Here is a 22,793-nt window from a genome sequence, read left to right on the forward strand (position 1 = left end):
AACCTAGCCATGGGCAAGTAAAACTAGACAAGAATTTGTAGCCCAGAGGAAAGCCACCAAGAACAGATGTGTGGAGGCTGATAAGATCCACATTGCTCCAAAAGGGAGAGTACCACCTCAAAACAAGACAGTCTTTGTTGTGAAAGGGTTAGGTTGTGAGAGCCCTAGCTTGCCAAACACCCATAATGGCCTCCCTCTGCCAATTGTCTTTAAATACTGTGATCTTTCACATAAGAGCAAAGCCTGAAAGGAATCTCACTAGCAAAAACATCATTTATTCATTCTCTACAGGATGATGGAGTAACATGCCTCTTCTCAGTCGTGTTACTCTTTCTTTCCCCTGAAGATTTCAGAGATTTGTTCGAACAAAGATCAGTAATTTTGCTCTGTAAGGGATGCAGGAAGAAGCGTAGAAATATCTCTAGATCAGAACAGTTCCTGAGCCTGCTGGAGAAATGGCAGATCGCCAGAGATAGGACGCACCACTGTTCTCCCAGATAACAATGCGTAGAGCTGAATCTTCCGGGCATAATCTTTTAGGACAGCAAATTGTGCACATATAGGTGAGAAACACGAGGAGCTCATGTCCTCAAGGGGAGGCTGCTGAATGCTTTGCCTTTCTTCAGGCCAGCTCCAGGACTAGTATCCCTCCTCCTCTACTCTAAGTCCATACCTGGGTGATAACAGATCCAAGAAATGCAACTTTTTTTTTTTTGTTTATATCTTTGAGCTTTGTAATTGAAACAATTCTCTAAGACAGCAGCCAGTTCCGTCTATGCTTGCAGTCCTTTATAGGCTGGTGTGTCATTTCTTGGGAATCTTTTATTGCCAGCACCCATCAAATGAAAGCAGACCTTTCAGGGAAGTAGCTTTCCCACAAAGGTGAAACTCCTCTGTTATTTTTTATTTCTGTGGAGTTGTGCTTGCATAGTAGAGCAGACTGTGGGCCTTGGTGTTTTACCAGGCTTTTCTGTATGTGCCTTCATGCTACTAGAAGCCAAGTATTAAAGATACTGAATCTCAGATAATTTGATTAGCAAATATTAATGGTTAGTCCTTGAGTTATTCTCAGAATTCAGTGTAATTTTGCTGGTGTTTTGAAGTACCATGTTTGCACTAGAGAGCCAGACAGGGGCATTTAGGATACTAGGCAGAGTAAAAACCATAATATGACCTATAAAACTACTACAGTAGCATTAAATAAAAGAAAAGTTAGGCTTTATCTTGGGGTGGAAATGGCTTTTCTTTGATGCCATCTGCTTGGCTCCAGCATAAGCGGAGATGTCTCAGAGCCTACAGGTAATTACCACAACAAAAATAGTATCCACAAATTAACTGCTGTTCCTAACTTCCTTCTCCCATTTGCTTCTAAGTCACACTAACATAATGCTAAAAGCAGTACTAATGCACGGGAGCGCAAACAGTGGAGAAGGCAAAACAGAGAGCTAAGAAAGAAAGAGGATTTACATTCGTTCCGTAAGATGTGATCAGCAAAACGGTGACCCCCGTATGGAAAGCAGCGCTGGACCATACCTGCACACGGCAGTGTGCGGGCACACAGACGTCCCCTGGCTATTCCTAGCTGGTGTAAACCAGAGCCTTCACCACTGAGACTGCTCTGAGGTATGCTGGGGAACACCTGACCTGCCAGGATCTGAGGGTCTTGAGATCAGGTTGGGTCTTGCATCTGTGATGGCTGCCATTGACAATCAGAACACTGGCCGAGTGCAGCGAACAGCAAAGGCAGCAGACGCGGGGTGGTCAGTGCCCAGGATCCCCAGGAAAAGTGTGTGTTGGAAGCTACGGGATCCTTCCCTCCCCGAGCACTGATTCTGCAGGGGCTGCTTTCAGCTACCCAGTCCCAAAGAAGGGGGACGGGGCGGGAATGTGGCTGTGCAAAATGATAAACCAGATCCGTGTAATGGTGTAACAGTGAGTCAGCCTGTGGCCTTTTTGCTAAAGTATTTTTCTCCTTGTAGAGGTAGTCGTCACACAAAGAGCAAGGTTTAAACAGTTGGGTTGAAAATGATCCCTTTTTCAAATGAGTGAGAAGTTCATGTCTGAACCTGACGAGAATCCACTCACCCACACGGTAGCAGGCAAGGTTTTATCATAAGTATCATTTGACTTTCCAGATAAAATGTTTGTTTGCTTTTTCCTTTTTACAGCTGTAAAGAGTAACATTTAGACAAACACTGGACGGACAGACAGCCCAACAAGCTTGTGTAACTTGCAAAGGTGCCTCCTTGTCTGCTGTAAAATGAGGTTAACATTAAAGCACACTGAAGTTCTCATGAACTGTACGTGACCTAACCCCACCTCCAAGCCTGGGCTGGAGATGGCCATGTCTGGGGGAGAGCAGAGGCACTTACCTTCCGCCCAGCCTCGTTGTTGTGCAGGTTCATGAGCGTCCGTGCATTTTGCTTAATCTCCCGGGCGTCCACAAACACTTTGGCGAATCCTATTCCATATCTGATGTCAGCAGAGCAGCCTCCCCATTTCCATCCTTCCTCTTTGTGGTACTGTCCTTGTTTCTCTTTGTCACAACCACAGTCACTCAGGTTGCCCTGTGTACAGGCAGCCGTGATGGCATGTGCTACTCCAGCAGCGATGATGGCATACGTGAACGCTGCTTCTCTGCTACCTGAAATTAAAACAGTGCCGTAAATACGTGATACAACATGGTGACATGAGTTAGAAAAAGGCAAGTTCCTGCAGTGCAAACATCGGAAGGCTATTATTAGAAGTGCTGTAAATCTGCAGGCATAAGCAGGTCTCTACTCTTCTAAGCATTGATTTTTGTGGATGTTCACTCTCTCAAATGATAGCTCTCCATGAGGTAGTAGGAGATAAAGTATTATTTAGGCAACTCCATATACATATATATATATTTCCAGATGGTACTAGAAGTAGCAAGTACTTTTTGTAGCAAAGGAGTGGGGTGGCAAATGTTCTAGCTCAAAAAGTAAGAAAGAAAAAGAAAATAGGTGGAATTTGGGGGGAAATTGCTAAAACCACCATATTCAACTTTTTAAAAAAATCAGCTCAGAAATGGAATTTTATTTAGTAATTTAATTCTGCACTAAAAGGTATTTTTACAGGAAAACAACCTCTGTTAGAAATCTTGTCCTGAAAGTATTTTAACTGAACTGGAGCATTTTTTTCACATTGTAGGTGTCACAAAGTTTTCAACACTGACATTTGTGCAAACTCCATGAAGTAAGTTTTGGGTTTGATTTCAAAATTTCTCACAGGATGGAAAGAAAATCCTGACCTGTTGTACGTACCATGACAAAAGCAAGGTGAAGTAACAGCCTTACCAGAGGGCTGTGAGGAAGAGGTTAAGCCAATATTGTTTTGTGCAATATGGCTCTAATGACAGGCTTCTGTTTGTTGGGGGGGTTCTCACTTTAAACCTATGATTTAATTTATCTTCTTGAAACTTTCTTGCATTCTGGTATGTGGACTTCCCACGTGTGAATCCTATGGGACTTGTGAGACTTCTGGAACCAGTTCTGCTGAGAGAGGGCCTCTCCAAAACGTAAGGATTTTTGCAGAGGTTGCCCATGTATATCAAACAGCTCTTTAACAATTCTTAGATCTCCCAAACTAAGAACTTACCCCTACTCTGATTTCTCCAATGACAAAGGGTGCTCTTGCATCCACGGGATCAGAATCAGGGTCTTAATTAGGAGAGGGCAGATGGGAAGATCAGCTTCCCTTCTCCAAACACCCGCCAGTGAAGTTCTGGCAGCCCTCAACTGCTGGCAATAGTTTATTATACATGAAAGAAGCACATTTCTGCTGTTTATTTGATTTCACAAAAAAATCATCACTTGGGAAAGAAATCTTACAAGCATTTCATTCTCGGCTACATCCCTTTCACATATATGATCTGGATTTCTCTACTTGTCACTAAATGGTTCTTTTAATGAAAAATATTCACTTCCTTGTGGCAAGGAAGTAAAACGGAAAACAAGATGACATAATCAAAACTTGTTAATAGGCAACGTTGTGCCCTTTTATTAGCTCAGGCAATATTCCCATTGATACTGCTATGCACTGTGTTTGTTGAGGAACTTGTAGTCAAGTACCAGCCTTCCCTCTTGTTTTCCCTTATTTAAAAAATGAAAAAAATCATAAAATATTGAATTGTTATGACTGTGGACTTTGCAGATGAGGCTTTCTAGAACTAATGGCTTTTTATGAAACGCTGAATGCGGGATAGAAATCCCAGGCTTTAGGTGTATTTGGAGTTGTGTTCTCAGTGCCTCTGTGCGTGGGGAGACCAGAGGAGGCAGGTGGAAGTGGGACCCCACTCCAGAGCGAATCCACAAGGAGCAGCCAGGGCATCTTTCTAGTTCCTCCTCCAGTTTATCCTCAACAATATCATTCCTACTTTAAGTACAACACTATGAAAAATGCACTGATAAACAGGGGAAGGCACAGTAAGAAGTCCTGGGTTCTCCGCTCGGAGGGGAACGATGCATTACACCAGATTCCTGTTTCATGAAGCAGCAAAAATGGGACAGCATCAAAAAACAATTCAGTTGAAATTTGCATCTGGTTCTGGTTTTCCTTCGGCTGGATGATTCCTGATCTAGCACAGGTTGTTTTCAAGATTTAGAATAAAAAATACTGGGAGATCATTTTAACCTGACGCACTCAATATCGTAAAGACTAAGTGTCTCTTTTGCTTCTTAGAGGGAACAAAACGCAATGTGGAGGATATAAAACCAGCACAAGCAGAATCAGAATCCAATGTCAAGCTTGAACACAAAATATATCACACAAATTAAGTTATTTTATAAGTTTGTCTTTTCTGTGGGAAAAGTTTAGCACCTTTTTAAAATTAAAAGTTAGGAGATTACAAAGTAAACAAAGCAAGTGTCTGGAGGAATTGATCCAGGTAGGAAGTACCTTGGCACTTGTGCACTATTGACAAAGTGGCACAGGCTTGTCACCCCTACATCAGACTATCCCTGTTTTCCATAAATGATTCACTTTTTTAGGCTTCATTACCCTTGTCTGGCTCATAGACATGTCAGCATACAAGGTAGGGGTGGGCTTAGCTCATGCTGAGCCTCTCCTGTGACAGTGCTTTAGATACCGAAAGAGCGTAATAGGGTTTTTGTAACCAAATGGGATAACATGAGAACATGCATTTTCTTTTAAATAATGAATATTACTGCTCTACTTCTGGTTTCAGCAGACAGTTGAAATGCCTGGAGGATCTCAGAGGGAAACACCGCTTTAACAAGGTACACTCAGCTGCTCCTTGAAGGCAACAGGTGGTTTCCTGAGCTTCTGCTGGTGCTCTAGAGCAGGCTGACCAGGGAAGTACTGCTCCACATTCAGGCTCATCTCAAAATATGGGTACGTTGAAAGGCACAACCTCATCACTTCTGGATTCCTAAAGATGAACTATTTGGGAAGTGACCTGATACAATCCTCCTTTATTTTCTGTCTTGTTTACTTTTCAACCTACCTTTTTTATGTGCATCTGACAGCCAAATTAGATCTGTGCCTTACTTTCCCTCTGAAAATTTAGTAGTAAAAAAATCAGGATCTTAGCGTTGAAAAAGGTCAGGCTTTAATATCAACACAATACTGAGACTCTCTCGTATTTACTTTAAGCTGTAGGTGATAGTGACTGTAGCATCACAAAATACTTCATAGGTGGGAACAGTGCTTCTGGTTCAGGAGGACAAAGCAAGCAAAGCAGGAGATACGGTACAAAATATAGGGTAAGGAAAGAACAGAACTGGCAGCAATGCATTACACCATGTGAGAGACAGAGCCCACTCTGGCTAATGACCAGAATAAGCAAAACACTTCTTTCCTTGCAAAAATAGATAGTCAGTCAGTCAGCTGATGGTAACATCAAGGGTTCCACTCTTCTGTATAACTGAAAGGGTGCGGAAAACCCTAATCTGCAGTCGTTACCTTCTCTAGATGGCTAGAAAGACCAGACAGTAGATGGAAGAGTAAACTGGTATGTTTTCAGCAGTGAGATCAGAAAAGACCTTTGGAGAGAGCTTAAATAAAATGCGCTCATTGGCATGAGCCACTCAAACTGTCTCTTGAACAATTCTCTGACCCATTCGCTAGAAAGGTTGAGTGGAGACCCAGGAATTAAATCTTCTTGCAGTCAATTCCCACTGAATCCATCCTTAAACTGAAACTGTACTTAAATCTGTGTGGGTTTTTTTTTTATATTTGGAAAAAAAAGTTGAAACGTAATTTAAAAATTAGTATAATGAACAGATCAGTTGATCTTTGTGGAGGAATGGTGCAAACTGTGATCCCAGATGCTAGGTCAACTTATGAGATTTTTAGGGAGGCTTTTCCAGCCAGTGACTTGCAAGGGTGCACATAAAACCACTTGTGATGAGTAAACTGTCAAAAGAAAGAATGCCCGAGACCTACAGGAGTTGTGGAGAAAGGTGGAGGGTTAGCTATATGTGTACAAGAATTGTAAGCCGTCCTTTCAGCTCCCAAATGACCCGTTCTTCTCATTGTCTCAAGCCAGAGCTCAACTCCACGTGTTAGAAACTTCAGGAAAGGGTCTGGCAGTCTTGCAGAGGTTGCTCTGGTCATTTACAAGGCCGGTGATCTGACAGGGGTTTCTAACCACAGCAGCAGTTCCAGGTACAACCACTGTATTACCATGAGCGACGTTCAAGCTCAGCGCGGATGCGCTGGGCTGGTGGGGGGGGGGGCACCCCCTGCGCCTGACCCCAGCAGTGCCACCCATCATTGCTCTGCCCGGCAATGGGGTGTGGGCACCGACGTCTGCCTGGCTCTGCTCCCCCCATCCAGACCTGGGGCTGTCCTCAGCCTAAACGAGTGCTGCATGAACGAAGAGGCTCTTCTTCATCTGTCAGACATAAATACCTCCCTCCTCTTTCTATTTTTTTCTGGACTTCACTGAGGTATGCAGTGTGTTGTAGCTCCGTTTGCTTTGATGGCAGGTAGCTTGGCATCCATGGCTTCCAATATTTCTGCAGCTCCGCTCTGTTGATGCAAATCATCCTCCAAAGCACTGGAGTCCCATCTTTAGACCCTTCACTGGTTAGCAGGTGACAATCCCAAGCTGTTCTTTACCTTTGTCTCTGAGCTCTGCCCAGTCAACCACCACCACAGCGTCAGATGTCACAAAGGGAAGCGCTAAGATTATCACAGGTAAGTGCAAACATGTTACCAGCACAGGTGGCTCTCCTAACGCTGAGCATAATTATATACAACTCATGCGTACCCTGGAGCATTAATCCTGCAAACACTCACATGCATATCTTTGCTCTTGTGTATAAATGCTTGTGAACTGGGCTTCGGCTGATCGGTGAGCGGCCCGTCTGTGTATCAGCTGCAAAGAGTGGTCTGCGTTCCAGTTTTAATTTGGGTAACTTATTTTTTTTAAGTTTAATCTTAAAATTTGAACAGTTTGTAAAAAAGCTTCATTCACACTGTTTAGAAACGAGAACTTAGTTTTAAAAAGAAGCACGATACCTTGATGGTGCATGGGAAACAGGACCTAAGCCTGCAAGACAGGGTGGATTTACTTGCAGGAAGCCGGTAGGTGCTCAGCAGTTCGCTACCTCTCGGGATCTAAGTATGTTTCTAAATAGCTTGGCCCGCCCTATCAGTCCCCCTCATAAATTGACTAAGCTGTGAAATAAAAAAGACAAATTTCTGTTTATCTCACTGGAAAACATGGGTTGTATTTTCTGCTATTTAAAGCCAAAGGGTCAGAGAGGGAGTTATCTGCAGTGACATGAGCTGAAATATGATTGTGAAAATATAAAGATGGAAAATACAACGTACCTTGCCAATTATGTGCCATAGCTAACATTACTTCACATCTCTCTATAGAGGCCATAACTCATAGCTCGGAAAAACTAAGAGCAGAACTCATCCTCTGCCTGCTTTGGGGTGTGCCTCCTCCTTCCTTGCTGGACTATGTATGGTCTTGCAGGTTTTTTATTTTTACCTTTCTTTAACCTAGCATGCGTGATTAATAAAACTGGTAGCTTAAAAAAATCATTGGGGTATCCCCCCTCCTATTTTTCTTTCCCCTTCTGTAACGGTTCAATGTTTTGAGGGGTTTGGTGCCTTAAAATACTGTACTGACTTGAAATGAGAATTACAGTTCCCTATAAATCGGCAGTGTGTCCTTTGCAAAGATTAGGACCACGAAATAAAATAAGTAGAGTTGTTCTAAGAGGCATTTGAGACTTTGGGGGGTTTAGTATTGCCCACTTTCACAAGCTAAAGTTTGTTTCACCAACACATGAAATTCTTGGAGAGGAAACACTCCAGGTATAGTGATTATTTTTGAAAATACCCTCTGTAAAAACTTACAAAGTTACTACTCAAGGCGTGTGCATTACAAAAATCACAGCCAGTATTTTGGAGTTCAAACAACAGCTTCCCCTTTTCAGACAGCTCTGATCCCTCCACACCACTGCCTTACTTCAGAAAATGCCACGGACTGACCCTGCGATAGGAAATACATCTTCTGCCTTTCTAATGAAATGTAATCTTTTTGTTTCTCTGAAACATGTACTCACAAGACACATCTGAAGGCAGGTATGAAAACCTTCTGATAGGAATTCCAACTGCAGTGACCTTGGGGCAATGTTGTATCTTACTGTGACAGTCCCTGCTCAGAAAGATTGACTTTTTGGCACAAAGCAGCATGCTGGGTTTTGGATGTTCAGGCCATATTTCAGCCTGGCCTCTGTTTTGCCTGCAAATAACTGTTCTTGTGCAAGACACTAAAAACTGCTTGTAAGGGCTGGAAACAGCACAGAAATGCAAATTCTGACCTTGCTTGAGTAGATAGCAAGACTCCTGTTAATTACAGTATTCCTTTCTGTATATCTCAGGGGTTTCCTAACACCCCTGGTTCAGAAAACAGAGTATTTATCAACCTATCTTCTAAGTATTGACCCCACCAACCAGTGCAGCAGCACTTAGTACCTAGTTTCCCCGACTTGTGCAGGTCTTTTTTCATGCAATATGAAAACAGCAAGCATTTTCATGACGCTCTACCACTAGTTGTTTACTGGGTCTGTTATTTTGTAATTCAAAGCATCAGACTTTAAAACCTGACACAAGAGACTACACCTGTGTTTAAAATAAAAACGCTCTACAAAATGATTGAAGATAAAATCGTCTCTTGAACACACCTGTACTGGGATGTTTTCAAAAGTGTTTCTCCTTAACACAGTGACAAAACAAAGTTTTACTGTATTATTTTTCATTTAACTCTACCAGACCAGATAGGAGAACGAGCTAGATTTTGTTCTCTTTTGCACACTGGCAAAAGAGAGTGTCCCTGGTAGCTACTGAGCAAGCTAGTTAAGAGTTTGGCTTGTACGATAGTTGTCATTTATTTCAACAGGCAAGAGTGGGAATGTCCCCTCTTCCTTTACGTTGCTGAAGCCATAGAAGAAAAGTTTAATTTAATATATGGAAAATAAATCAGTGCTCAGTTCAGTCCAGTGGGCAGTGTAGAGCTAATAGTGTGCTGTATGAAGGAAAGATAACAGCCTCTTCTGGTTTAGTGTGTACATCTGGGTACACCTGTAATGATCCCCGAGTCAAAGGCATTGTGCACAACGTAGAGGTGCTGAGTTGGCCTTGCTACGCTCAACAGTTTTAAGACCAGTTTGTCCATGAGGATTCTTGTTTTTGTTTCAGCTTTCCTTATTCACATGAGTAATGTCAGATGGATGAAGGTATCAACATGATTGTACTGAAACATTTTTCAGTGTAAAAGAAACCAAAGAAATGATGCATTTTAGTAAAACCAGGATGAAACTTGGTTGAAACCAGTTTTGCTGTAATGCTTTTTGGAGACCACCACGTATCTTCATAGCCCTCAGCTGATTCCCTCCATCCTTTCCCATGCAGGGTCCATGACAGCTTCTGCAAGGCTGTAGTGCCTTTCTTCTCATAGATCTGCACTGAAATGAGTTTCCACTTTGCTGCGTCACTTTGCAGAGGTGCAGGCAAAGAGTTTGTATTATTTTCACTTGGGAAGTCGCATTTAATAATGGCAGTGCTGCTCAGTTATGACAAAAGGACAGAGTTTTTTATCTTTGCCCTATGATGCCAATACAGTGCTGTCCTCTAGATACCACGAAATGTATGCTCATCCTAAGGCAATTATTTGAGATACTCCTTAGCTTGTGATTATCACAAACAGCAAAGTTACTGCTGCAAAAAAAGGCACCTGATGAAAAGCCTTCGCTACGGCACTTGCTCTTTCTGTGATCCATCAGAGCCCAAATCTGATTTTCAGATTCTATCAAAGGTATCTCTGGTTGCTCGGATGTTTAGGCTTGAACCACATTTCACCTGAAGAGAGGCGGGTGGGAGTTTTTTGGCCCGTCCTGCTTTAAAACCTTGGGTTTGCTTGCGGCTGGCTTTGGGAGCAGAACTGCTGACCGCTGTAACAAATGTGTTTGTTTTTAAAAGTGTCCGTAATTGCAGCGTTGCGTCATCTCCACGGTTATTTTAAAAATTCTCTTTGTGACTTTACATTATTAATAAGGTGCCTACAGAATTGTCTAGAAAAAAAATGCTTGTGTTGATCTTGATTGCGACTTTATCATTTCCTGTCACAACTGGACCAAGTCCTCAGCTGGAGTAAACTGATGTCACTTTTACTCTGTTATTTCTCTTCACGTTATTGGCACTATTGTCACCAGCTGTCACGATAAGATATCCACAGTATGTCAGTAGGGAGGGATCTCTCTTTTGAAGGGCAAACTAGATAAAATGACACAAGAAACGGAGAGTATTTGCTGTGCACTGGTTGGAAGCACGCTACAACGAGCTGGAAACTCAGTCTGTGATCACAGATACGCCGTGTGAAGCATGGGGTTGCTAACTATAACTCTACAACTAAATGATTACTAGAAGACAGATTATATGTGAACTTGTCAAAATGCAGATACACACATGCTACAGATTAGAATAGGAAAATTTTGTTTGATGCTTCCCTTCTACTGACTTCCGAGTGTTTCACCAGGGCTCGTATCCCTGTTGCCATTTTAAAAACAGGAAAAGAGAAGCACAGAGGAGGGGAGTGCCAGGGTCCCTCAGCCACACAACGGCAGAGCCACAAGGAGGACTTAGGCCTCCTGAATCACCCCCCAGTGTCAAAGAGAGAATTTAAATAATTGGGGTACATTTGCATAACGTTCATAAAACACATTACCCAGTAAAGGTGAAAGCAAAGAAACCTGGTTTTGAAGAGGTTTAGCTTGGTGTGCTGTCAAAATCACGAGCTGGGAAATAGTTCACAAGAACCTGTGGTATCCGAGGGAACTTATTTGTATGGACTCACACACACAAATCCTATTAGCATAAGAGTTACTTAAGCACATCCTCCCAAATTGATATTAGACTTTGCTCGCTGCGCACGTTCGGCGGCGCGGTGGCAAGGCGAGCCACATTACTGTCATTCTGAAGTCATCTCCTAATCATAGAGCGAGTACATCAGTGCCACTCCAGAGCAGAGCGAAGCCTCTAACAGAAAGAGGAATGAGGTCATGTGTGGCCCCCTGCCTTTACTGCAAGGGGCAAGACAAGGGTGCCCCGCGTACTGCTGCCGACGTAACAACTGTAAGGATGCAATTGGCTGAGAAATATAATCAGTCTTTGCATGCTAGAAAAGGTACTAATGTATTAGTTGCTGTAATACGCGCCATGTCAAAGGACTGAGGATCTAGAGCTGTTGCTGCTAATTAAAAAAGCTACAAGGGCACAGTACCTTTGCCCTAACGCTAACCTGGACTGCTCTTGTGCACAGTAACCTTAAAACACATCCTATAGGGTACACGGTCCTTCATGTCACACATCTCTCTCTCCTTTCTCTTTAGGATCTCCTCCTGTTTGTGGGCACCAAATCTGATTTACGGCTTTATGGCACATAGGTTTTACCCTTTTTAACCAGAGCACAATATTCACCTTTATTTCTCTGAATGGTAATGTAGAGCACACCCCGACACAGAGATCTCAGGGAAAGAGAGAGAACAGTAGGGAGCAGATGCTTTTCCCTTACAGCCATAGAAAGATGAGCTGTGTCAGATAGTCTACGTTTCTGTACATGCTGATAGGGAAGAAGTGGAAGAACAAGGAGAAAATCTGAGCAGGAGTGGTTATATTATAATATTTCATGGTGTTTGAGGGCCTGAGTATTTTTATCCTTGAGACACCATAGAATCACAGACTGGTTTGGGTTGGAAGGGACCTTAAAGACCATCTAGTTCCAACCCCCTGCCACGGGCAGGGACACCTTCCACTAGACCAGGTTGCTCCAAGCCCCATCCAACCATGCATGTCTTATGTGCAAGTAAAATTCACCATTGCAGATTTCAAACCTGTGTGATTTTTATGACAGTTTATTTTCAAATGTAAACGTACAACCTGTTTAAATTCAAAGTTTTTGGTTATTCTTTAAATGAGTTTTATAATTTGGATGCCATTCAACGCTTGACTGTGCTCCGAAACCAACGACGAATTTGCCCTATCCATCTTAGCCTCATAATGGATAGATAGAACGTATTAAGAGTTATCACCTCAAAGACAGATCAAAGTCTACTTCCTTTAATATTGACTTTCTTTAAAAGGACCTAAATATAACCCGCTAGCTAAATAATTCAAATTTGGGAGGGGGGGAGGGGCTGAGTGCATGTTTATACAACAGACCACAACAACTCTGCAGTTTTGTGATTTGTTGGAGAAGAAGAAATCCTTCTCACATTTTCTGTTTGAGGAAATGTTACTCTTAGACTAAATGAGCCCAAACCTGTCAGCCGTCCAAATGGGCTCCTCACTGACATAAGTGGGAAACGCTTGCATGGATCACTGACAGGAACAGCTCAGCTCAAGGAACAGAAACAATGAGCTAATCTGAATAAATGGTCCATTTTCAGATGTTTCACAATGTCACGCAGGGTGGTTTTTACATTCCCTACTTGACTCACCGTGTTTGATTATCAAAGGTGTTGAAAGGTCGATAACTCACACGGGGCTTTCAAATTTAGTTGTCTTGTTCTCTTTCTGTTCTTTCCTTATATATCTCTAAGTTTTGGAAAATACACATATCGGCGTGTGCACACGTGATAAAATACATGCTCAGTTAATGCTAGGCGTTCGCGGGAGCTCCGGAGCAAAGCGGCAATGCTGTGTCTCTGCATTTCATGAGAACGCAAGGAATGAGGTACTAGGGCCCTATCCTGCCATTTGTCCATATATAACTCAATGGTGCCTGGAGCCAGTCCAGTCCAGAGGGTTTCCCAACAAGAAGCCAGGCACAGCTGCGGTACAACTGCTCCGGGCACTTCTACCTTCTGTCCTCGGTCACTTCTTCCATTCTCATGAAATATTCATGTTTTCTATCACACTAAGCATCATTTGGCTGGTTTTTGTATCTACATTTTAGATGGGGAGGAGGCAGAAAGACCTCAAGGCTGGAAACCACAGATCCCAACTCCAACTTCTGGATGCAGAACGCCGTACTGTGAGTGAGTAGCTTTCAATGATGGCTTTAAAAATGGCTATACCTATATTCAGAAAAGACTTTTCCTCGCTGTCTGTATTTTAAGTGCTATGGAATCAACAGACATCGAGTAAGCTCCACTACTATGTGTTTTGCAGTACAGGGGTATGAGAATTTTAACCTCAGCTCTGTTTCCTAAGGTATTTGTGTGTATCATTATTAATGCTTGTTTCAGTTAAGAATTTTGATATATTTTGTACTGTTGCAATAACTGAAGAAAATGGAAACTAGAAATGGGCTCTTCTGCCTGTTGATGGGAACAGTCCATCTGTAAATGCCCTGACATCTCAAACCAGAACACCCTGTTCTGTCTGGTGGGAGAGAGGGCACTAGATACAGTTGCTATAGAATAACTATTTTATGTGGTGGAAATCTCTTATGAGACTGATTGCTGGACCTTAGTCCCAAGAGGTACAAACATCAGCCAGTATCCCCAGCAGTGTAATTCTAACCCTGCTCAGCATTCGGTCTCTGGCCACTACCTTTAACCAGAATCAAACACCTTTTTCCCCTCCATAAGTACGTGAATAAGGCTGCTGTCCTGCGCACGCAAACGGAAAACCTTCAGGGAGGATTTGTGAGAGCAAGACACTGAAACACTGTGGTGGAAGCTAATGCATGTGGAAGTGCTTTCCTGAACCACAGCAAGGGCCACGGCAGGTACCCTGCTAGGAGGAAGCACAGATGTCAGTCACGTCGGTGACGACAGCCAGGAGAACACGCTCAAGGTGACGGTCCTGCCCTGGCTGGCACAAGCTGCGTGAGCTAGCTGGTCTTTCCCAACGCCAACAGCTATGCCCCGTGACACTCCCCCTGTGCCCCCCTTTTGGTGTCATGCGGGTGGGAGCTGGTCAGTAGTGAGCAGAGAGGCAACGTACCCACTTTCAGCTCCTTCCCGAAGACGGTCCTCTCGCCCAGGGCAGAGCAGTTCCAACGCCCGTTGCGAAACTGGAACTGGCACTCGTTGATGCCCATCTGGGACCCTTCCCCGATGACGATAATAGCGTCGGGCCTGCTCTGGCAGATCGCCCGCTGCCGGGGAGCAAGACCCGGGATCTTGTTACAGATGATGCTGGCTCCCAGGGCCACCACAGAGGAAAAACCCCTGCAACGACAAGACAGCGGAGGTGGCTGAGGGGAGGCTCGTCCCGGAGGCGGACGCAGCACCCCGCCGCCTTCCCGCGCTGCAGGGCTCAGCTTTGGCAGGTGCCCCTGGAAAACACCCACCTTTTCCCCCCGTCGCTTCCCTCTCCCTCTCTCCCCAGCCAAAGCAGAGATAAGGAGCACGTGGGCTCCTGCCAAAACGGGACCCAACTTCCTCATTCGTACATTAAAGCGCACTCAGCGGAGTGGTGTGCCCGGGCCACGCACCGGCAACGGGCTGGGGGGGTTCCCTCTCCTGTCGAACAGTTAGAAGGAGGGAGGGAAGGGGGAGACCCCGCGCTCCCAGCCCCCGGGCTGCGCCGCCTGCCCCCGCAGCCGGGCGCACCTGGGCGGGCAGCGCCGCGGGCCGGGGATGCTGCGGAACCGGAGAGCCGCCACCCTCCCTCTGCCCTCTCGGGGAGGCTGCGGCCGCCGAGGGATGCCCGTGCGGGGAAGCGGAGGCCCGCCCCGAGCTGCGGGAGCCGGCAGGTAGCTGCGGGAGCCGGGCGGGGCGAGGGCGGCCGCGGCACCCCGCGCCGGGGAGCGCAGCCGGGGCGGAGAAGCGCCGGCTGCCGCGGGGGTTCCCCCGGACCGCCCCCCCGGCCCTTCGCGGCTCCGCACACCGCCGGGGCCGCCACCTCGCCCCGCCGAAGGCTGCACCCCCCGCCCCGAGGGTCGCTCAAAGGTGCGGAGGCTCTACCTGTCTTTTAAGAAATAACCACCACCGTCATCATTTTTTTTTTTTTTGAGACTTCCCGAGTGAAATAGTAACAGGTCTGGGCAGGTCGGGCTGAGAGCGCGAGAGAGCGATTGTTATAAAAGAAAGAAAGACCAAAAAAAAGAAAAGTTCCTTACCCGATCTTGATGTACACAATCCCCAGGCTCAGGAAGATGTGGAAGATCCAGCGCCTTGTTTTCCTGTTCATATTCCTCGCTTGCCGGTGTCTCAGCCCAACATGCGAAACGGTGCGTGCGGCGCTGCCGGCCCGGGGCCGCTTCTGGCGGTGCCGCTGCGGGTCAGGGCAGCGCGGCCCAGAGGGGCAGCCCCCGCCGCGCCCCCCGCCGCGCCCCGCGCCGCCCCGCCGAGCCCCCGCGGCCGCTCACCATGGCCCTCTCCCGCGGCTCTCCCTCCGCTCCGTCCCGCTGCCCCTCTCCCTCTGTCCCGGGTTTGTCCGCCTGTCACACGCAGCGCTTTATTGCCGGCGATGGATGCGGCTGCGGGATCCTCCTGCGCGCCCGCCGCTCCGGCCGCTCCCCCCAGGTTCAATGTTAACTATCTCCCTCGCTCTCCTTTTCTTTTTTTTTTTTCCCCTCCCTTTCTCTCTTCTTCAGCTACTTGGGCGTGTTCTCCAACGGAGGGAGTTGTCCAGCCGGGGGGGGAAGAAAGGCGGGGGGAGGTGGGAAGAAGGGTAACGAGAAATGGCAGACGGATCACCTGCCTGCGAGGAGGCTGGCAGCGATCCTCCCGGGGCCGGGAGAGCGGCTCCTCCTGCGGGCACGGCCCGGGGGAAAGCGGCAGGGGCTACGGGGGGTGTCACCGGGGGGTGCCCCCGGGGCTGGCCCCGGCCCGCCGGGCGGCATGGGGCCGCCGCGCTCGGCCCGCTCCCCGCGCTGCTCCGCGCCGGCCGGCACCGGGAGCGGGGCTGAAGTTGGGACTCCGCGACAGCCGCCCGTTCGCCGGGGCTGCCGAGCACCTGGGGCTGGTTTTATGCGTTTGCCCCGGCCCCGACGCTCCTCCCCTCGCTCTGCCTCCCCCCGTGTAACGTGCTGCTACTCTCAATCCCGGTTTCCGAGCGGAGACGAACCGGCGGGGTGAGCCCCGGCAGCCCGCAGCATCCCCGGTGCGCCGCTGTGTCCCGCACCGGCCGGGTGAGGTGGTGCCGGCAGGGACGGGGGGGCGGCAGCCCCCCAGCCACCGGCGGGCAAAGAAAAAGCCCCGTGTTGCCCAACCGCCCCGCCCGTGTACCTGCAGTGCCCTCTCCGCTTAATTTGTGATTGATCCCGCTAATGACAGGGAGAGGGACGCTCGGGCGCCCGCAGCCGGCTGTCCCGCCGGGCCCTGCCTGGCAGCGGGCTCACGTCGGGTGTCTGCGGGGCTTGGCCGCGCCGGGCCCGACCCCCCGGGGGAAGCGGCTGCCGGGGCGCTCCACGGAGCCGCCTCCCTGCCGCGGGGGGTGGGAGGGCGGCCCGGCCGAGAGGAGTACCCCGGTCCTCGTTGCGGGAATTTACACGGATATGGTGACTATTTTATTATCCACTTAAAATATTTCAAACAGGGAGGTTACCTAAATGATAACAGGGGTGTGGTGCGGGAATTGTTCTGCTGATAGTGTTATTCTGAAAACAGAAAAAAAAGCCCAGTGGAAGGCCCTCGGGGTCCGTCCGAGGGAGCCGGCTGGAAGCCCCTCTCGCGGGGCAGCGAGCGGAGCGGCGGCCCGACCCCGCCGGTGCGTCCGCACGGCCCTGCCGCTCCCCCGAACCGCCCCAGAAGGGGGGTCCGAGCGGGGAGGGCAGCCGGCCTTGGCGAGGGGTGGGCGGCAGCCCTGCCAGGCCTGGCCCCGCTCAGTGCCCGGGCACGGAGGGGGCTCCCCCCGCTCCTCTCCCCCTCCATCGCTCAGCGTTTCCCGGCGCAGCAGATGCCTTCGCATCACCTGTGCGCCGGCAGCCTCCCCGAGCCGGCCGGGCTGGGCAGCCGGAGCCGGCCGGGCCCCGGCCCTGCGCGGAGACCGCAGCGAGGTGCGGGGCGCGGGGTGCGGGGGTGGGAGCGGCGCCCCCGGCACTGCCCGCACCGGGCACTGCCCGCCCCGCGCCGCCGCCGCCGCCAGCTCTTTGTCGGGGCGCCACCTGGCGGGCAAGGCGGGGCAGCGCCGCAGGCAGCCGTGGGGACAGCGGGCAGGGCGGGCAGGGCGGGCAGGGCGGGCGCAGCGGGCAGCCCCCGGCCCCTGCAGGGCGTTTGGGGGCGGTGGGAGAAGCTGCCCCAAGGCCTTCGCAGCCTCAAGTGGCACAAAAGTGGCCAGACACGGGCCAGCGGGCCGGAGCGCACAACCTATACGCGTGAATGTAAGGCAGCACTTATTAATGAGAAGTAAATTCAAAGCTCAGGGCATGTCCTGTACGGGTGGGAGGGAAATCCCCCAGAAAATGAAAGGGCCGTTAAGAGGCAGGCAGGAAGGAACTGTTTCCATTTGCATTTGTCTGTCATCTCCGTAGGTCAGCGAGGAACACGCTGCGCTGATGCTAACAGCGAGCCCAGCCCCAGGCGCTGTGCAGGGACAGGCACCCCGCACCACTGCCGCCTGCGAGCGTGGGAAAGCAACGGGGACGGGTGTGCAACAACCGGAGGGTTGTGGAGAACCGGCGTACCCTGCACGCCACGCGCTCCTGCAGCACGTACACACGGAGATGGTCACCTGGCTCTTGGGAGGTGTACAGGCCAGGGGTTTGGGCAATGTGGGATGGGCCTGCATGAAGCAGTAGTGTAAGTTTTATCAGTTCTGTAAAGAAAGATGGATGTGATCAGTGCACTGTCCTCTTTGCACATCAAGCAGAAGTTTTCTAAGTACCAGAACCTGCCCTGTCATTGCAGCCAGTCTCCAAAGCATGTATTTTGCTTGCGTGGATTTGTGAATGAAGGTTTTTATTTTATGCTCCGTATATAGCTCAGTACAATGACGTCCCGATCCACCACTTGGGCTCCTGAGGGCTGGGGCAATCCAAAACAACCCCCAAAATACTGCAGGTGAGCAACAGAGCTGCTGCTGAGGAGGGCTCAGGGACACATGGAGAAGGTGGGGTTTGTTGTGGTGGTTTTTTTTTGTTGCTCTTAGTGCAATTGGTCGCATTGGTTCAATAGTCCTTGAGCAGAAATGGGCACAAACAGTCTCAGGAGTCTCATCCTGAAACTAAACCTTCTTTCCAAAGAACAAATCTACTCCCAAAGTGACCCTCTGAACACTAAAACAGCTGGGAGGTCATTTCAAATTTCCTTCAGAGTTTCAGCCCCTGTTCCCCACTATGATTATCTGACACATAAAACACGGCCCAGGAGCTCTTTCAGCTTCAGTTTTGCTTCTTTTGTATTTCTGACGCTGAAGCTGGAGATGTTTTGTCTAATTCAACCTCAGCAAGTGACACAGCACAGGGGTATGGGATAGGTCAGGGCTGAGCAAATTGTTGTCTTAGGGTTCAGTAAGAGCCGAAAAGGCAAAGCCTCCTCAGAAAATGAAGATAAATAATTTACTGGACTAATCAATGACTTTCTCTTACTCTGTTCCTAAAAAAAATTGTGACCTAGATACACGTGAGCGTGTGTGCAGGTGTGCATGTGCCTGTGAAGCGTACACAAAATAACATTCCTGCGCAGATTACAGAAGGGTAGTTTGTCTTGTTTGGCAAAGTTTCTCATTTTAATCACTGTTTAAAATGTTGTAGACCTTAAATGGTCCTTCCAACCACGTGGTCTTTCCAGTGGTCTATAGTAACTAATCTTTACCTACCACCTGTTTCACAGTGCATATATATACAGCTTCCTCTTTTGCACTGTCTTTATATTTATTACTTTCTAATCTCTAAAAAAGTCAGTACGAGACATTATGATAAATTATTCAATTTCTTTTAACAGAGTACAGCAATAAGTTATAGGCAAATTGGTAAATTAACACAAAACTTGGAACAACGATTAGAAATCAACGACAGAAAAGTAGGAATCAGGAAAGTGCCTGTGGCAATAGAAATGAACTTGAAACGGTGTTCTTAAAAGGGTTAAAAAGAAATCTCAGAGCTCCTGGTTCGTAAGAAGATGTCTGCAGGTGAAAATGCAGCTCTGGATTCTTCACGTGGAAGAAGTCTGCGGTCTCCTTGCAGGAACTCACCAGGCAGCTTTTGCTGCTCCATGAAGCGCAGTTGTCTGCTGCCTGTTCCAACCCTTTCCTTTGACTCTACAAGACACAGAGTCAGAGGCAGCTGGGAGAGTCGGGCTCACCCTGCCCCTGGGGAGCGCACCCAGCGTGTGGTGAGCAGCCCTTCGAGCAGCCCAGGCAGCCTGGCCGGGCCGGGACGCGGCTCTCACGGGCAGACCAGGATGCCCAGCCGGGTGTTTGTGGCGGAGCTCCGAGGAACGAGGGAAGTCAGAGCAGCAGAGGGTCTCTGCAGGCCTGAAATTACAGGTCCTGTGTACAAGTCTTGAATGTGTATCCTGGGAGAGAACAGTCACCCAACCTCAGCACCCAGCCTGCGGGCAAGCAGACACCGTATGTCACCCACAGTGGAAGAGCAGAAACCTTGAGAGACTGTTTCATCCCCGGCTATGGCAGGAGGAGGGTTGGTGCCCTGCCTCCTAGCCCACTCTGAGCCGTGGGGCTCGCCTGCCTCTCCCGAGATGCTCGCTGCTATGAGGAAACATACCCTCCAGCAGCGCGAATAGTTTTATCCCAGATATGATCTGTTCGCTCTCACCTTTTACAACCCGTTTCTTTATTTAGCAGCAGCAACTTTCTTCTGAACAAAGACTAGGCCCAAGCTACACCCTGGAGCCATCCATCACTTGTTGCCACAATGGTGTTTCTATTGTTAATTGTTTGTCAGGGTTGCTTTTTGGGGTTAGGCACTGCAATGATTTAGTACGCTAGCTAATCAGCTCTGAAAGAAAATGTATTCTCAAAATAAATTAGATCCAAAAAAGAACGTTGAAAAGCCTCTCGGTCTCAATACAATCCTTCTGGACTCTCTCACAAAACCACAACTGGATCCAGTAGTTCCCTCTAGTTAAAGAGGCTCGCTGCTGCTCCTGGGCTCTGCACTGACACGGGTTAGCGAATCTAAGCAAGGAAGTTTGCACCCCGCCTGTCTGCTCAGTGTGTGGTTGTGGTCAAGGTTATTAATGTCTCATTTTTCATAAACATAAAGAAATACAAGAAACATACCCACATAAAATGAAAAAGAAAGATTGTCTTTTTTTTTTTTTTTTAAGATGGCCTCTGATAACATGAATTCACAAGGGAGAATGTGGTTAAAAGCCCATTTTGTAACTAGATCCTAGATGCACATACCATCAATACTCCAACCCTGGCTCCCTTTTATCAGGCTAATCATAGCTGCACTGTTTTGTTGTCAAAACACCTCCTGTAGAAGGCAGACTAGACAGTCCTTTCAGTAGCAAAAAAATGTGAGGATAATATCCCAACGCTCCCTGTATTAAGAATCTCCTACCTCCTAAAAGGGTGTTTAAAAAAAATACAATAAATAAATAAATACCATTGGCAAAGCCAGTTAATTTCCCGGGCCCTTCTTGGCCCCCTCCCGCAATATCTCATATCATCAGCAACCACAGTAACTTCTCGGTTTACAGATGTATTCGTGGGACTGCAAAAGGAGCAATAAATAGCTTGCCGCAGAGTTTTTCTCTGCGAGGAGTAAATTACGTAAGGAGCTGCGGCAGGTCAGAGCTCAGGAAGGGCGAGAGCCGCCTTCCCTGCCTGGCACGGCTGACCGCGCTGCCGGACCGGGGCTGGTTTCCAGAGTAAGTCTTGTCTGGGTTTGAACATTTGTGGCATTAAGAAGGTGACATGAACCTTGTTTGTGATCAGCAGCCTTGTGACTGACTTGGTGATGTGAACAGGTGTCTGGCAAGGTCAGGACAGGGGTCTGAGAGACCTGGAGGGGGGTTGCACCCTTTCAGAGGGAAGCTCAGATGCCCAGGTCCCTCTGAGGTGTGCTCCAGGTAGGCCTCATCCAAGCCGGGCAGATGGTGACCTCAGGAGTTAACGCAAGCCAGCAGGCAGGAGTAGTTTAGGCAAGCACATGCACCTGGGTGCTAATTACCTGCAGCTTCATCTAGTTAGTAATTGATGGGCTCAGTGTTATAGGAGCTAGATGAGGAGATAGATGACTAGAAGCCAGTAGAAGATTGAGGGTGAGGAGCTTTGTTTGGGTGATTTAGGAGTCTACTCACTCTCCAGTGACTTGGAAGATGCAGTTATTTTATGCTGGTCTGGTGCAGAGCTGTGTCTGTGTGTGAGTACCCAGGCAGGCATTCCTCTGCTGTGGTCTCCTCTGCAGCTCTTGGTTTTTGGAGCTGGACGCAGCCTGAGGAGCTCCTGAAAACAAGGTATGTGAGTCCAGCATTTCTCTGGGTTTGGGTTTGCTCACGCTTTTTAATCTAAGTCCAGATGAAGGAATACTTCCCATTAAAAAGTAATTACTAAAGTAAATTACTGAAGTAATGGGTTGGTGAAGCTGCTCTACGCCTGAACTCTATCCAGCCCTGTTTTTGGGGCAAACTAGCAGGTTTTGGGTCTCAGAGTTGAGGAAGTCTCCCTGCGTGAAGAAGTGATTAGGCCTATTGAGTGTTAAAAAAAAAAACAACAGGCAGGAGAACCTGGAGGTTGTTCATGTGCTGTTCTGGAAATGCCTTGAGCTTTTTTCTGTGCTGTCTCGAGGACTAGGTAACCTGCTGTGGCTGCGCTCCGAGTGGTTTCGCATGCACCTGTAGGCTTGTGCACGTACCAGGCCTGGTGTTGGGGCCCTATTCCAAAATGGGATTGGGCTTAACCCTGCCTACAGCTGCAGCTTGTGCCCCCCTGGGTACCATCTCCTCTGCTTGGAGTTTGGACCCTGCACTTGCTGCACATACCAGAGAAGGAGCTAATGATTAATATACGTGAAGTAAAGTGCTCTCTCAGACAGTAATCCTTAACATCAACAGCAGAACCAGAGAAACAGACCTCTGTTTGTCGGTCATTTTGACCTAAGTACATGAATCCCACTGCTCTGCGTCTCCTGTTCCCTCAAGCAATGTGCGAGTGTCACCAGGTGCCCATTGCACGTCACATACTCACACAGAGACCTCTGGTTCTACAATGGCTCTTTTTTTTTTCTCTTCTCACCTTTTGTCCCCCAACAGGTATAAACACAGCTGTTTGTTCACAGGGGTGCTGCTCATCCAGGCTTTTTTTTTGTTTTTTTTTTTTTCTTGCATGGTTTCTTTGGGAGACTTTTCTGATTCCACCCCATAATAAGTTACTAATGCCAAACACACTGGGGAATATGTTGCATTTGCAAAAAATAATATTCCTCA

General features: G+C 47.9%; 1 protein-coding gene across 1 annotated transcript in view; it reads right to left on the bottom strand.

Moving 5' to 3' along the window:
* Positions 1-15,645, bottom strand: part of WNT7A (Wnt family member 7A) — a 35,841-nt gene extending 20,196 nt beyond the window's left edge. Inside the window, exons 1-3 of the mRNA XM_068419912.1 lie at positions 15,575-15,645; positions 14,455-14,681; positions 2,373-2,644 (exon numbers count right to left, since the gene is read on the bottom strand). Coding sequence (XP_068276013.1) covers positions 2,373-2,644; positions 14,455-14,681; positions 15,575-15,645 — 570 coding nt within the window. The remainder of the gene's footprint in view (positions 1-2,372; positions 2,645-14,454; positions 14,682-15,574) is intronic.
* Between the last annotated feature and the right edge of the window lie 7,148 nt (positions 15,646-22,793).

This window comes from Nyctibius grandis, chromosome 29 (genome assembly GCF_013368605.1).
Source record: "Nyctibius grandis isolate bNycGra1 chromosome 29, bNycGra1.pri, whole genome shotgun sequence".
In the NCBI taxonomy this organism is placed as follows: domain Eukaryota; kingdom Metazoa; phylum Chordata; class Aves; order Nyctibiiformes; family Nyctibiidae; genus Nyctibius; species Nyctibius grandis.